Raw genomic sequence first — 12,351 nt, forward strand, 5'->3', positions numbered from 1 at the left:
CCCAAGCTCTGTCAGTCCCTGACTTCAGCACCTCCATACCTCATCTGTATGCGTGGACACTTCCTGGTCCTTCACACTCCATGAACAAGCTATGGGGAACCCAGAGCACTATAGCAGGCTCACCTACCTATTTGCCTCCTGCTGCTGCACCAGCCTGAATAAAGCTCTGAGGAAAAAGCTGGCATTTTCCCAGGGGCCTACAGACATCTTCCTCCATACTACACCCAGTGGAGGCTACCCACTAGCCTCAGCACCCCTGGGACTCCCCATGACTATTTGGGTGTTTCTAGAACAACCCTCTGCAACCTCTTGAGACTTGGCACCCAGGGCTGAGAATTTAGTGAGGACTCTGGTGTCTGACTTTCACCTCTATTTCTGATAACTTCTTTCTCCCATAATTCACTGAAATTGGAAAATGTAGGCCTTTCTCCCCTTTCTCTCAAGCTAAGACCTCCTTTACATTAAAAAATCTTGGACGAATTGCATGGAGCACTGAGGGTGGTGCATAAACAATGAATGCTGGAACACTGAAAAGAAATTTAAAAATAAATTAAAAAAATAAACATACACACACACACACACACACACACAATCTAGGGTCAAGTCTACCAGACCTAACTCTTATTACATGATAGAAATTTCTAGAAATATAAAAAAATCTTTTCTTTCTTGGTAATGCTTGGATTTTACTGCTTTAGCTCCATGTCTAGAGAAGTGGTTAATACATAATAGGGAGTGAATTAATATTTGCTGAATGAATGAATGCATGGTCTTGCTTCAGTAAGACAATAGGCTTACACAGTCTCAGACAAAATGTCTATTTTGACAGCCAAAGCTGAGAAAGCACTTTGTGTTCCTGACAATTTTAAATCCTCCACACAATAAAAGTAAAGGGATCTAAAAATCCATTTGCAAATATTTCCAAAATATCATTCTCATTACATGCAAATGAATGAATCATAAATGAACAAATGAATGAGTGAACAAATGAAGGAACATGTTCTGAAGGATTGGAAGAGAAATGACACTTTTGTATGTACTCTATCTAGTAAGAGTTTTCCCAGGAGATTCTGGGAACATTTTTCTACCCAGTGACCCATGATACAACCCATCCTTTTAACAAAGGAGAGGAACAGCGCCCCCCCCCCAAAACCTTGGGACTCTTTGCTAAGCTTTGAGACTCAGCTCAACCATCTACTTAACCTCATGTATTTCAACCACTGAATCTCTGGGAAAGGTTTTTTCCTGTGCTGCTACTATTTGAGATACAACAGAAACAAGAGAGAAACCTGTATTCCCAAAAAGCATACTATCAGTAGTTTAGCACTATCATTCAACCCATTTTTAGATGAAGATACTGAGGCTGAGAGAGACCAAGGGTCTCGTGCTCACATCTGGCCAAGTCAGAACCTATAGCCATGTCCTGTATTGCTAACCACCATGCTAGCCTAGTGAAAGGTTCTGCCCGGGAATACTGAACCCTGTTTCTGCTCAGTTATTATATCTTAAGCATGGGCCCATAGTTCTACAGCAGTGTTGTTGAATAGAAATACAGTGTGAGCCACATTAGGACTTTTTAAATTTTTCTAGTAGCCATGTTAAAAAGTAAAAAGAAACACGTGAAATTAATCTTAATGTAATTCATTTAACCTGATGTATCTAAAACATTACCATTACAATATGTAATTAATATAAAAATTATTAATGAAATATTTTACTTTTTTTTTTTTTTTTACTAAGTCTTTGAAATCCGGTGTATTTTACCTTATGACATGTCTAGGCTTGGACTGGCCAATTTCAAGTACTGAAGAGCCACATGGGGCTAGTATCTACTGCATCAGACGATATGGCTCTAAAAGGTCTAAGCAGGTAGCAAACAGTGGCACTCTAGATGGTACGGCCCACTGATGACGTGTGTTTAAGTAATATCAAAAGCTGGCAATGGATTGAAAATTTCATAAAAATTATCAAAGTAGACCCAGAGCCATTTCTGTCTGCTGAGAAGTTTGCCGTTACAGATGCAAGAGGAATGTCTCCTCGTACTTCCTACATCCTGGGTGTGGCAGCCATGATTGAAAAATGTATTCTGGTACGCTGAAAAGAAATTTTAAAAAGAAATAAATTTTTTTAAATGAAAAAATGTAGTATAGAGGGAAAATGGAGAGAGAATTTTTGCAACTCAGAAATAAACTTGTAGGCAGTGAAGAGCCTGCTGCATTCTAAAAAAGATACTAAAATTTGAGTTTTTTTAAAAAATTAAAATACCCTGATCATTTTCTCAGTTTAACAATGACAGTTTCCAAACAGCCTATTCTGTTTGTAATACTGAATGATGCCAAGTCATGGTTTACTTAAAAGAAATGCTAGAAGAGAGATGATAGGGGAAAATCGGCCAATTAATTGTCTTATAATATTAGGGGAATATAAGGGTAGTCCTTTGGTAAGCCAAGTTTCCACTTGGAGGAATTAGTCACAATGAGGAATTTTACAACACTTGGGTCCCACTGTTCAGAATAGGATTCCAACAGTTAAGGAACAAATGATTTAGGAAGTCTTGTGCAATTTGCAGGGATTAATCAGATAACCTGTTGGAGTCTCCAGATCATGACTTTATCGAGTTCTGAAGTGAACCCTGTAGGGTTCTAAAATTTGGGAGGACAGTCTTGCCCCATCTTCATTGACATGATCAGCTGGACCAAGGCACATATCCAAATTTGTCTACTGTCTAATGGTCCATTCTAAGTTACTTATGTATATTATTACTTATGTATAGTAATTAAATTTAATCATTTTCTGTGTGGCTTGTTCTCAGTTAAAGATAGGTACTTACTGTAGCCACTAGAAAGAGCCTAAACTGTCCACTATTTTGAGGTAGTCTACTCTTCTAGATGTCTATCCAAAATTATGTGCCAAGCAAGCTCTTTTAGTAACGCTGCCCCTCCCTCACCCCACCTTCATTGCTGGGTCACAAGAGCTCCAGAGCTCTCAAGCCTTGTCTTCAGCAAGAAGTTAGTAAATCTGCATAGAATTGTCTCTGCTGTTCTGTCAAGCTGTCAGTCAAATGTCCCTACCGTGTAAGATGGACTGCACTAATTACTAGGGTTGTACAGCAAAGTACAAGACACAGTACCTTTTCCTTGAGGGTCTTATGAATCTCTCTGGAGAGGCAAGAACCATATAGTTAAAGAAAACTGACAACATGGGGAAATGGGAAGCCATTTCCTCTGTGTACCCTTTGCTGGCTCCTCCACCACTGGCTGGGAGGTCCTTTGGTGCACTCCTGTAGCACCTCTGTGAAGCCAGCCATGGTGTTAAGCACACTCTTTGATTGCTTGCTTAAGGATCTTTATTGCTCACTTAAGATTTATGCAGAAAAAGACTACCTATCACGTTAACTGATGCATATCTACTACCTATCCCAGGATAGTAGCAAATATTTCTTTAATGTACACTTAAAGTGAGTAATGCAGATGTAAGTGGGGCAGGAATTCTGAGTCTGGGAAGACTAGAAAAGTTCACCATGGAGAAGCTGGGACTTGAGCTGAACCCCAAAGAATGGGCAGGACATAGAAAGGGGAGGTCCTGGCAGTTGTAGTGACAGTCCACGGAGGTGGAAAGGCAAGAACAAAGCCCAGACTTAGGAAGAGGTAAGGTGGATCCCAGGGTGAGTTGAGCAAAAATTTCCCAAGAGAATGGTACAATGCATGGTACAAAATTTTGAAGAAGTAGATTAGGCACATTCATATCCGCCCTTCTGTCCTATGTCTACATATGGGAACTTCTATTTCTAGAGTAAATGACTTTTCTAGTTAGTATGAAGGGAACGTGAATAGCAGGCAAATTTCTCCTCCCTATTTTATCATTTAATTTCTATATCCTCCATGCATGTGTAAACACACAAATAAATTTACACATTCTAATAAATCATTACATTTATTAAACCGTAGGAAGCGTTGCCAGGAAACCAGTTGTCAAGCAAAGCTATATTTTGAAGAGTGGGAGGTGTATAATTATCTTTAAATACTTTCTCTGGATAGTAATTACCCCCACCCCCACCCCAGCCCAAATCCATGTGACTCCCCTGAATGGCTGTGCATGGGAACAGCACGTTTGACAGCTACTGCCCTGCCTCTGTCAGCCACTCCTTAAGGGGGTCAGGCAGTTCCAGACCCATGGGACAGGCCTGACTTTGTGGCACCCCACATCCCAAACTTGGGAAAAGAGGAGCTTAATCAAGTTCTCAGTATGAAACTGACTCTGAGTCCATTTCTACATACTGTAAGGGATCACAAACTTGAGTCCTTTGGACTCTGAGTAACAATTATCTGTGATTTCTCTAACAAAAGATTAAATCTATTTAAAACACCCTTTGAAACTACAATGTAAGCTATTTAAAGTCATATATGAGTTTGTCCTGCAAATTCATTTTTCAGGAAAAAAATAGTTGTACCCAATTTCTCTATAGTATTAATAACCACAATGACAGGAAAGAAGCAGTGTCCTGCCCTATTGAGATAAGACTCCTCAGTACCAAAAGCTGACAAACTTCAGAGGAGGCTAAGGACCACCTAGGACCCCTCATCTCATCCTTTGCCCCTTTCTTCACCCTCCCCCATCCTCATTCTTACCCAAGGTGGTATGTCAGAGAAGGTAATCCTCCCTAGCATTTAGAAACTTTAATTTTCTGACCTGGATGCACTTCTTCTCTATGTAGTGGATTAGCCTCAAGTAGCAGATAAGTGTCCCCAACAAAGGGATAACGCTTACTGGAGATGGCATTCAGGCACCCACAATGAGCAGGGTCAGAACAGAATACTATTTGATTCATTCTTTCTTCCCTCCCTGTTCTGCAGGCCAAAAACTAAGTTCTCCTTGCTGTTCCAAGGAGACAGTTCTCTTCTTAGATCTTCTTCTCACATTTCTAATCTCATAATAGATATTAACAAAGATTTGGTAACAGGATTTTCCACAGCTATTAGGTAGAAAATATAGAATGAAAATACAGATGAAGTCAAGCTATCTTGATAGGCTGTTTTGGGGGTGGGTGGAGGAACCCATTGCAGTAGGGGTTTGCATTTCCAGAAACCTAGAATACAGACTTGAATACAGCTACTCATGGACTGTTATTCTGAGATGCTGCTTTGCCCCTTCCCACCTTCTTTCTTACCTGAACCAGGGTGTTGCCTTCCAGCTGCCTGCTGGGTCTCTCTACACACATGACATGCAAGCACCTTAAACCTATTTCCTGAGCTGAGCACCCCCACCATTCTCCTTGTAGCAACCTCCCTGCCTACAGCACTCCTTCTCTTTGTCTGGACCTGTAATTATTAGAGGTACGACTCTTCCAAATCACCCCAGCTAGAAATTTTGGCTGTCCCTTCCATACCTTTCTCTTCCAGTCAGGCTCAAAGTCCTATTGATTCTGTCTCAAAATAACACTGTCAACTCAGTGTCCTCTTTTCCATTAATAAAGCTACTGCCTTCATCTTTTCTAGCCCAGATGGTCAAAAGAGCATTTCTCATACTTCCCCTGATCTAGAAATTGTTTTGTTGGTTGTTTGGTTTTCCACTGGAAGCTATGAAGTCCTCTACCATAAAATTTTAAAATGTGAGTGACTCCTTGAGATCATCTAGCTTAATGGTTCTCAACCATGGTTACAGATTAGAACTACCTGGCGAGCTTTAAAATTTACCCAGCCCCCAGAAAATCAGATTAAGTTAGTTTGGAGTTGGAGTCTGGGTACTGGTGAGGGTTGATGGTTATGTGTTTTAAGCTTCCCCAGGTAATTTTTTGTGCAGCCAGGATTGAGAATCATTGACCTAAGTCCCTAAACAAGAGACCAAAAGAACATTATATGGACCATGGCCGAGCTTCCCGGTGGCCATGTGCTGCATGAGCTCGGACATAGAAATGTGTGTATGTGTGGGTATGTTTGTTTCTTCTGAACAAAGGATCTAAACATTCACTCAAAAGTTTCCATAACCCCATAAAAGCAAAGAACCTCTGATCCAGATTCTCCCATTACGCTTTACAGATGAGGCAGCATCTGGGCAAAAGATTGGGCTGGGGGGGAAACCAAGTCTGGCTCTGTCACTATGTGATGTCTGTCAAGGTACTCAACCTCTGTGGCCCTTAGTTTTCTCCTTCTCAAAATCAGGGTAACACCTGCTCTGCAGGGTTATTTAAAGAATCAAAGAGAAGGCATGAGAAGTGTCTAGTACAATAACAGGCATGGACTAGTCCTACTACTACCATCACTACTAATAATACTCTTACTTGTGCAATACAATTTTGAATAATATCATTATCATAAAATAAAAATACTTATTTATACCAGATGTATTATATGGCATTTTATCAATCCCCACAATATTCCTGTGAGCTTGACCCTATTCCCTTTTTACAAATGGGAGAACCAAAGCTTAGAAGGGTCAGGGCCACACCCAAGACACACAAGTAAGTGGCAGAGCCCAGTTAACTGACAGGAAGCTTATCTCCTGGTCACCAGATTGCACTGCTCTGCAGAGGCTAAGTCCGCAGTCCAGGGAAAGGATGGTGCCTTTCATATTGGAAAAATGATGAATTTCACAGCCACCTCCCCCACCCTTCTCTCCTGATTCCCTTTCCAGCCGCTACTGGCGCCGGTGGAATCGGTTCTGTAGAAGAAAGTGTCGTGCTGCAGTCAAGTCTAATGTCTTCTACTGGCTTGTGATCTTCCTTGTGTTCCTCAACACACTCACCATTGCCTCGGAACACTACAACCAGCCCCACTGGCTCACGGAGGTCCAAGGTGAGAGGCAGTCCCTGGTGCTATCCTTCTTTACTCTTGCTAACTCAGCCCTGAATCCCAGGGAGAGAATAGTCACAGGCATAAGGTTGACGGGAAAGCCACCAGTGTCCGTGGCTCTTGGCAGGTGCTGTTCTGGGATCACCAAGAGCTGAAGAGCTTGCAAGCCCCACAGTAAAATGCAGAGCCTCATTATAAACAGATGTGGTTCTTGGCTGGGCCCACATGGTCTGCCTGCCCCAACAGTCACTATTGTGTCCAGGTGACAAGAACATATGCTATCCTTTATTTGGCTATCTCAGACCCTTGGCTGCCAACTTCTCAGAAGAGAATTTCAATACCTCAGGCCTTACTGTATCCTCCAGATGGGTCTGCTAGAATGGGTGTGGATGAAGTGAGCAAAAAGCCAGGAAAGAGTTCAGTAGTGGCCTGACCCCGAGGAGCTATTCCTCATGAGCATATAGCAGTCATTGCCCTTCCCTGGAGCCCTAGAAGAGGACTTCCCTAGCCAGTGCCTCCACTCCCAGGGAGTCAAGCAGACACGAGGGCTTCGTTCCAGAATCCTGGAAGGTAGACAGTCTCCCAGTGCCTGGGGTAGACCCGGGTGGCCTGCCCCCCTCCTTGATTGCTTTGGGCAGAGGACTCACCTCTCAAAACCTCCCTCCTCATCCCTGAGAAAGCATCTAGGGGAGTGAAGAAAATCAGCACTCACAGCCTTTGATGCTTGGTAGATCATGTTTACAGTGATTATAACTAGATAACCCCTTTCCTGGCCATTTGGCCCCGGTTGTTCTGTTCTGGCAGCAACGTAGGGGAAAGGTGTTCTGTCTGGGAAAGGGGAATCCTGGCCTTTTTTCCAGTGGTGATAATTACTGTTTTCTCTCTCCTTCTCCCACCTCCCTCCTCTCACCCCCATGCTGGGATCCTGCCCCCTCGCCTGAACCCACCAGACACGGCCAACAAGGCACTGCTGGCCCTTTTCACTGCAGAGATGCTGCTGAAGATGTACAGCCTGGGCCTGCAGGCCTACTTTGTGTCCCTCTTCAACCGTTTCGACTGCTTCATTGTGTGTGGGGGCATCCTGGAGACCATCCTGGTAGAGACCAAGATCATGTCTCCCTTGGGCATCTCTGTGCTGAGATGTGTCCGGCTACTGCGGATATTTAAAATCACAAGGTATTTGGTCTCTCATTTCCCTTCAGACCTGGGACTCAGGGAGAGGTTCTTCCAGAAGGCAAGGGAGGCAGAAAGGCCTGGGAGGGAGAGCAGCTGCTATTTCTTGAAAGGTCTGTCCTTGGCTCATATACGATGGAGGGGAATTTTTCTTCATTTAGATGGCATATCGTTTAGAAACTCCTTTGGCTGCTGATACCAGAGACAACTCAGTGGCATAAGCATATTTGGGGTTTGTTCGGTTACATAAAAGAAGTGCAGAGGTGGGCAGTCCAGGTGGCTTCAAGAAGGCCTCAGGGACACAGTCCCCTTGTGTCCTTTTCTTTGACAGCCTCAGGACTGCCCTCCAGGGCCGTGAGGTGGCTTCCAGAGATTGAGCCATCATGTTTCAATCAAGGCAGGGAGAAGAGAAGGGGTGAGGGATCAAAGTGGGGATCCTTCCTGGCAGAGTCAGCCCCTTCTAGAACTCTTCTAGACACTTCACCGAAAGCTCTGTTGGCCATCCAACTGAGAAATGTGGTCTTATTGCTGTGCATGTGCTGCCGAAAATGCAGTCAGGATTCCTTAAGTGGAGAAGGATGATGGCTAGTGTGCCACAGATGGTTCTCACCCCTCCTTCCACACATTCACCCCCTCTCCATCTGCCTGTCCATCCACCCACCCAAAGATTGCAGGCTCCCCAACTCTCCAGGTCAAGCCGTGATTCTCATGAAGAGGACATGCGCAGGCAGGGGACAGGGAGGTGGGCAGCATGTTCTAAAACAGTAATTTTCAGCCATGTTGAGACCCATTTGGGGTGGTGAAATCAATTGATTGGATCACAGCCACCATTTTTAAACAATTTTATTGAGATATATTTCACATACTATATAATTCATCCGTTAAAGTGTACAATTCAGTGTTTTTCTATATATTCACAGAGTTTTGCAACCATTGCCACAATTTAGTTTTGGAACATTTTCTTCACCCCAAAAAGAAAGCCATACCCACTCCTCATTTGTTCCCTCTTTCCTCCCAGTGGCAACCACTAATTTACTTTCTATCTCTGTAGATTTACCTGTTTTTGGCAATCCCTATAAATGAAATCATGCAGTATGTAGTGTTTTGTGACTGGGCTTCTTTCATTTAACATAATGGTTTCAAGATTCACTCGTGCTGTGGCATGTGTCAGTACTTTATTCTTGTTTATGGCTAAATAACGTTCCATTGTATGGATATACATCGTGTTGTTCATTCATTCATCAGTTGATGGACATTTGGTTTATCTCCCCCTTTTTGCTACTATTAATAATGTTGCTATATACAGTCATGTTCAAGTTTTTGTATGGATGTACATTTTCATTTCTCTTGGATATATATCTAGAAGTAGAGTTTCTAGATCATTTAATAACTCTACTTTAAGATTTTGAGGAACTGCCCAATTGTTTTCCAAAGAGACTACGCCATTTTGCATTTTCACTGGTGATATCTATGGGTTCCGATTTCTTCATAGTCTCATTTTCAAAGAAAGAATGAAATAGAATAGGAAAATATCAGAGACCTCACTTGAACATAAGCATTGTTTCATAAAAATCTTTAAGACATATGTCTGAGTTGCAGTATAATATGTATTTCTCACTGTGGGATATGGTCAAACTTGAAGGGATGTGTCAGACACATGTGGTACAGAGAGGGCTCAAACTCTGGCCCCCAGAGGTACAAGCATCCTCTCCAGAAGAGTCTCTGCTTTGGGATCCCAACTGACAATAGGGGCACTGTAACCATCAATTGGATTGTGTTGAGGGGGAAGGGAATGGTTTCAGCATCTTTCATTCAAAGACCTGGAAGTAACCACACCCTGCTTGATGTGTTCTGAACTTGGCTGAGTGAGTAGTCAAGGCTTGCAAAGCTGCCTTTGCTTTGCTGTTCTGCTCTTGGCTCTCTCAACAGACCATTCCTGCAGGGCTGTCTAGGGTCGAGAGTCAAATGAGAGAAAGCATTTAAAGAGCTCAGTTCAGTACCAGGCACAGGGACACTCAAAAGCCAGAGGGTTGATTATTAATCTAATTGTTACCACTGTTGTTACTAGGAGGAGGGAGAAGAGGAGCGCTGAGACCCATCTAAACACATACACAGTCTCATACTTCTGTTTCTCTCCTATGTTCATACTGCATGTTAAGCTCCAAGAGATAGGGCAAAAGGAGTATGGTATGAACAGAACCCAGGAGATGTTTCCTCTAGCTGGGGAGATGGAGTTTGTGCTCATGAAATCACTGAACAAAGATCTAAGGCAGAATAAAATGAGCCGGCAAATGTTGGAATAGGGGAATACATGCTCTGGGAAGTCAGAAACAGGAGAGAGTCCCTGGAGAAGATTTAATGTCACAGGATGGGCTCCAAAGACATACAGAATTTAAACCTACAAGTTTAATGCTCTTGAGCAAACACCTCTCTACCCCTCACCCCCAGAAGAAGCTCTCTCTGAATGCCCTGAACATCTTGGTATTATAGAAAATCCTTGGTTCATAGTAAAAGTAGAAATACAGAAACAATTATTGTTAACATGCATCAGGACTTACTCTGTGCAGATAGTGTGGCCTGACTACTTTCACTTGATTCACTCTCACAAAAACGTATAAGAAAGAGTCAGAGCAGGGCACTATTACTATTCCCATTTTACAGACAAGGAAAACTGTGGTTCAGAGACTTCAATCACTTGCGCAGGCCACACAAACTGCTCAGGGGTGAAGCTAGGATTAAATAGTATGTCTGTCTGTCTGACCTCAGGTTCTGTGCTCCTAAACATGACTGAGAACTGTGGAGTTGATCATTAAACTGTCTTGCTGTCTTTATCCTGAAGATATGACTTGGGATTTTTACAAGTTGATTCTTGTTATTAGATATTCATTGATTCTACCCATTCTTCATTGGGTCTGATAAAAGCTATTTTTAACTTGGAGTTTTTAGTGCCTCCTAAATAAGTCTCAGAAGTCTGTGTGTTTGAGGGTTTATTTTTGCTTCTGTTTTCTAGATTCCTATAGAGAAGAATTATTGGGGCGCCTGGGTGGCGCAGTGGGTTAAGCCTCTGCCTTTGGCTCAGATCATGATCTCAGGGTCCTGGGATCGAGCCCCACATTGGGCTCTTTGCTCAGCGGGGACCCTGCTTCCCTCCCCCCTCTCTCTACCTGCCTTTCTGCCTACTTGTGATCTCTCTCTCTCTCTCTCTGTCATATAAATAAATAAATAATCTTAAAAATAAAAAAAGAAAAGAATTCTTGTTCCTAGATATTGTCATAATGCCTTGAAGAGATTTGACAGTCATTCTACTTCTAATCAATAACTTATCTATTTCTAAGCTAAAACTATCACCAAGAAGCCATTTTTTAAACTCTTGTCTTTGCAGAAAGCTTCCTGTAGTCCCTCCACGGGAAACTTTGGTGGTATTTTCAGATTTCTACAAAGTCTATAAACATAATAATTTAATCATCTAATTGGACGTTACTTTGGTAAAAGCCATCATCTTCCCATTTGCAAGCATCCAACCCCTCTAGGGGCTTTTGGAAAACAACACAGAGACTATAACTATGTGGGGAATCCCATGCCCCCTCTGAACCTTATCTCTAGTATACTCTAGAGACCAAGAAAATGCCTAAAATATGGGCTGGGAGTAGACATCATGGTCCCTGGAGATGGGTCATCTGTGCATGGGCCTGCTATCAGGCAAGTATATTTCTTTCTCTTCTTTTAAAACCTCTTGGAGAATACTTTGTAATATCTTATTACTATTTGTATGTTAAAGAAGCATTTTTTACAATGTGTTCTGAACCAGTGATTGTGATTCTCAAACTTAGCTGAACTCATTAAGAGAGCTCATGAAGGATCCTCACCACTAGAGATTTTGACCAGCAACTTCTAGAGAGTTCCATGCTGGCAGTCCAGTGACCTCACTTTGAGAAGCACTGGCCTAATTTCCTATTGTTCCTTTGTCCACTTCCCTGTCTTAAAATATGATCTTTTATATATCATTGGAAACCTTGATTTTTTCATCTACACTCTCTACTGTAGCCCTTAACCATGTTAAGATTGTACTTTTGATAGTTCTTGACCGGTAAAATATATAATGATAAAAAACTTCTATGAATTTAGCAAAGTTTTTAAATTATTTGAATTTTATTAATTCTTATACACCTGTGCACATTTGAAAAGTGGTAATGTACACACGAGACAAGCTATTTATTTAGAGTGCTGTAATGGTTGGTGTATCCATGGATTCATGGATCCCTTCCTATAATTCCAAGTTTCCCTTCCCTCACCCAGGACCTATGATCTGAGTTTGGAATACTGACCTAGACCAAGAGAACTCCACCATCATATTAAGACACAATGGTATGTCCAGAGCAGTCGAGCAGTG

General features: G+C 42.3%; 1 protein-coding gene across 32 annotated transcripts in view; it reads left to right on the top strand.

Moving 5' to 3' along the window:
• Window positions 1–12,351, top strand: part of CACNA1C (calcium voltage-gated channel subunit alpha1 C) — a 737,989-nt gene that overhangs the window by 594,835 nt on the left and 130,803 nt on the right. For all 32 annotated transcript variants that reach the window (XM_082741042.1, XM_082741039.1, XM_082741047.1 and 29 more), the window contains 2 exons: window positions 6,631–6,791; window positions 7,739–7,964. In XM_082741042.1, the coding sequence (XP_082597168.1) occupies window positions 6,631–6,791; window positions 7,739–7,964 (387 nt within the window). The remainder of the gene's footprint in view (window positions 1–6,630; window positions 6,792–7,738; window positions 7,965–12,351) is intronic.

The sequence above is a fragment of the Mustela nivalis genome (genome assembly GCF_964662115.1).
Source record: "Mustela nivalis genome assembly, chromosome: 7".
Lineage (NCBI taxonomy): Eukaryota > Metazoa > Chordata > Mammalia > Carnivora > Mustelidae > Mustela > Mustela nivalis.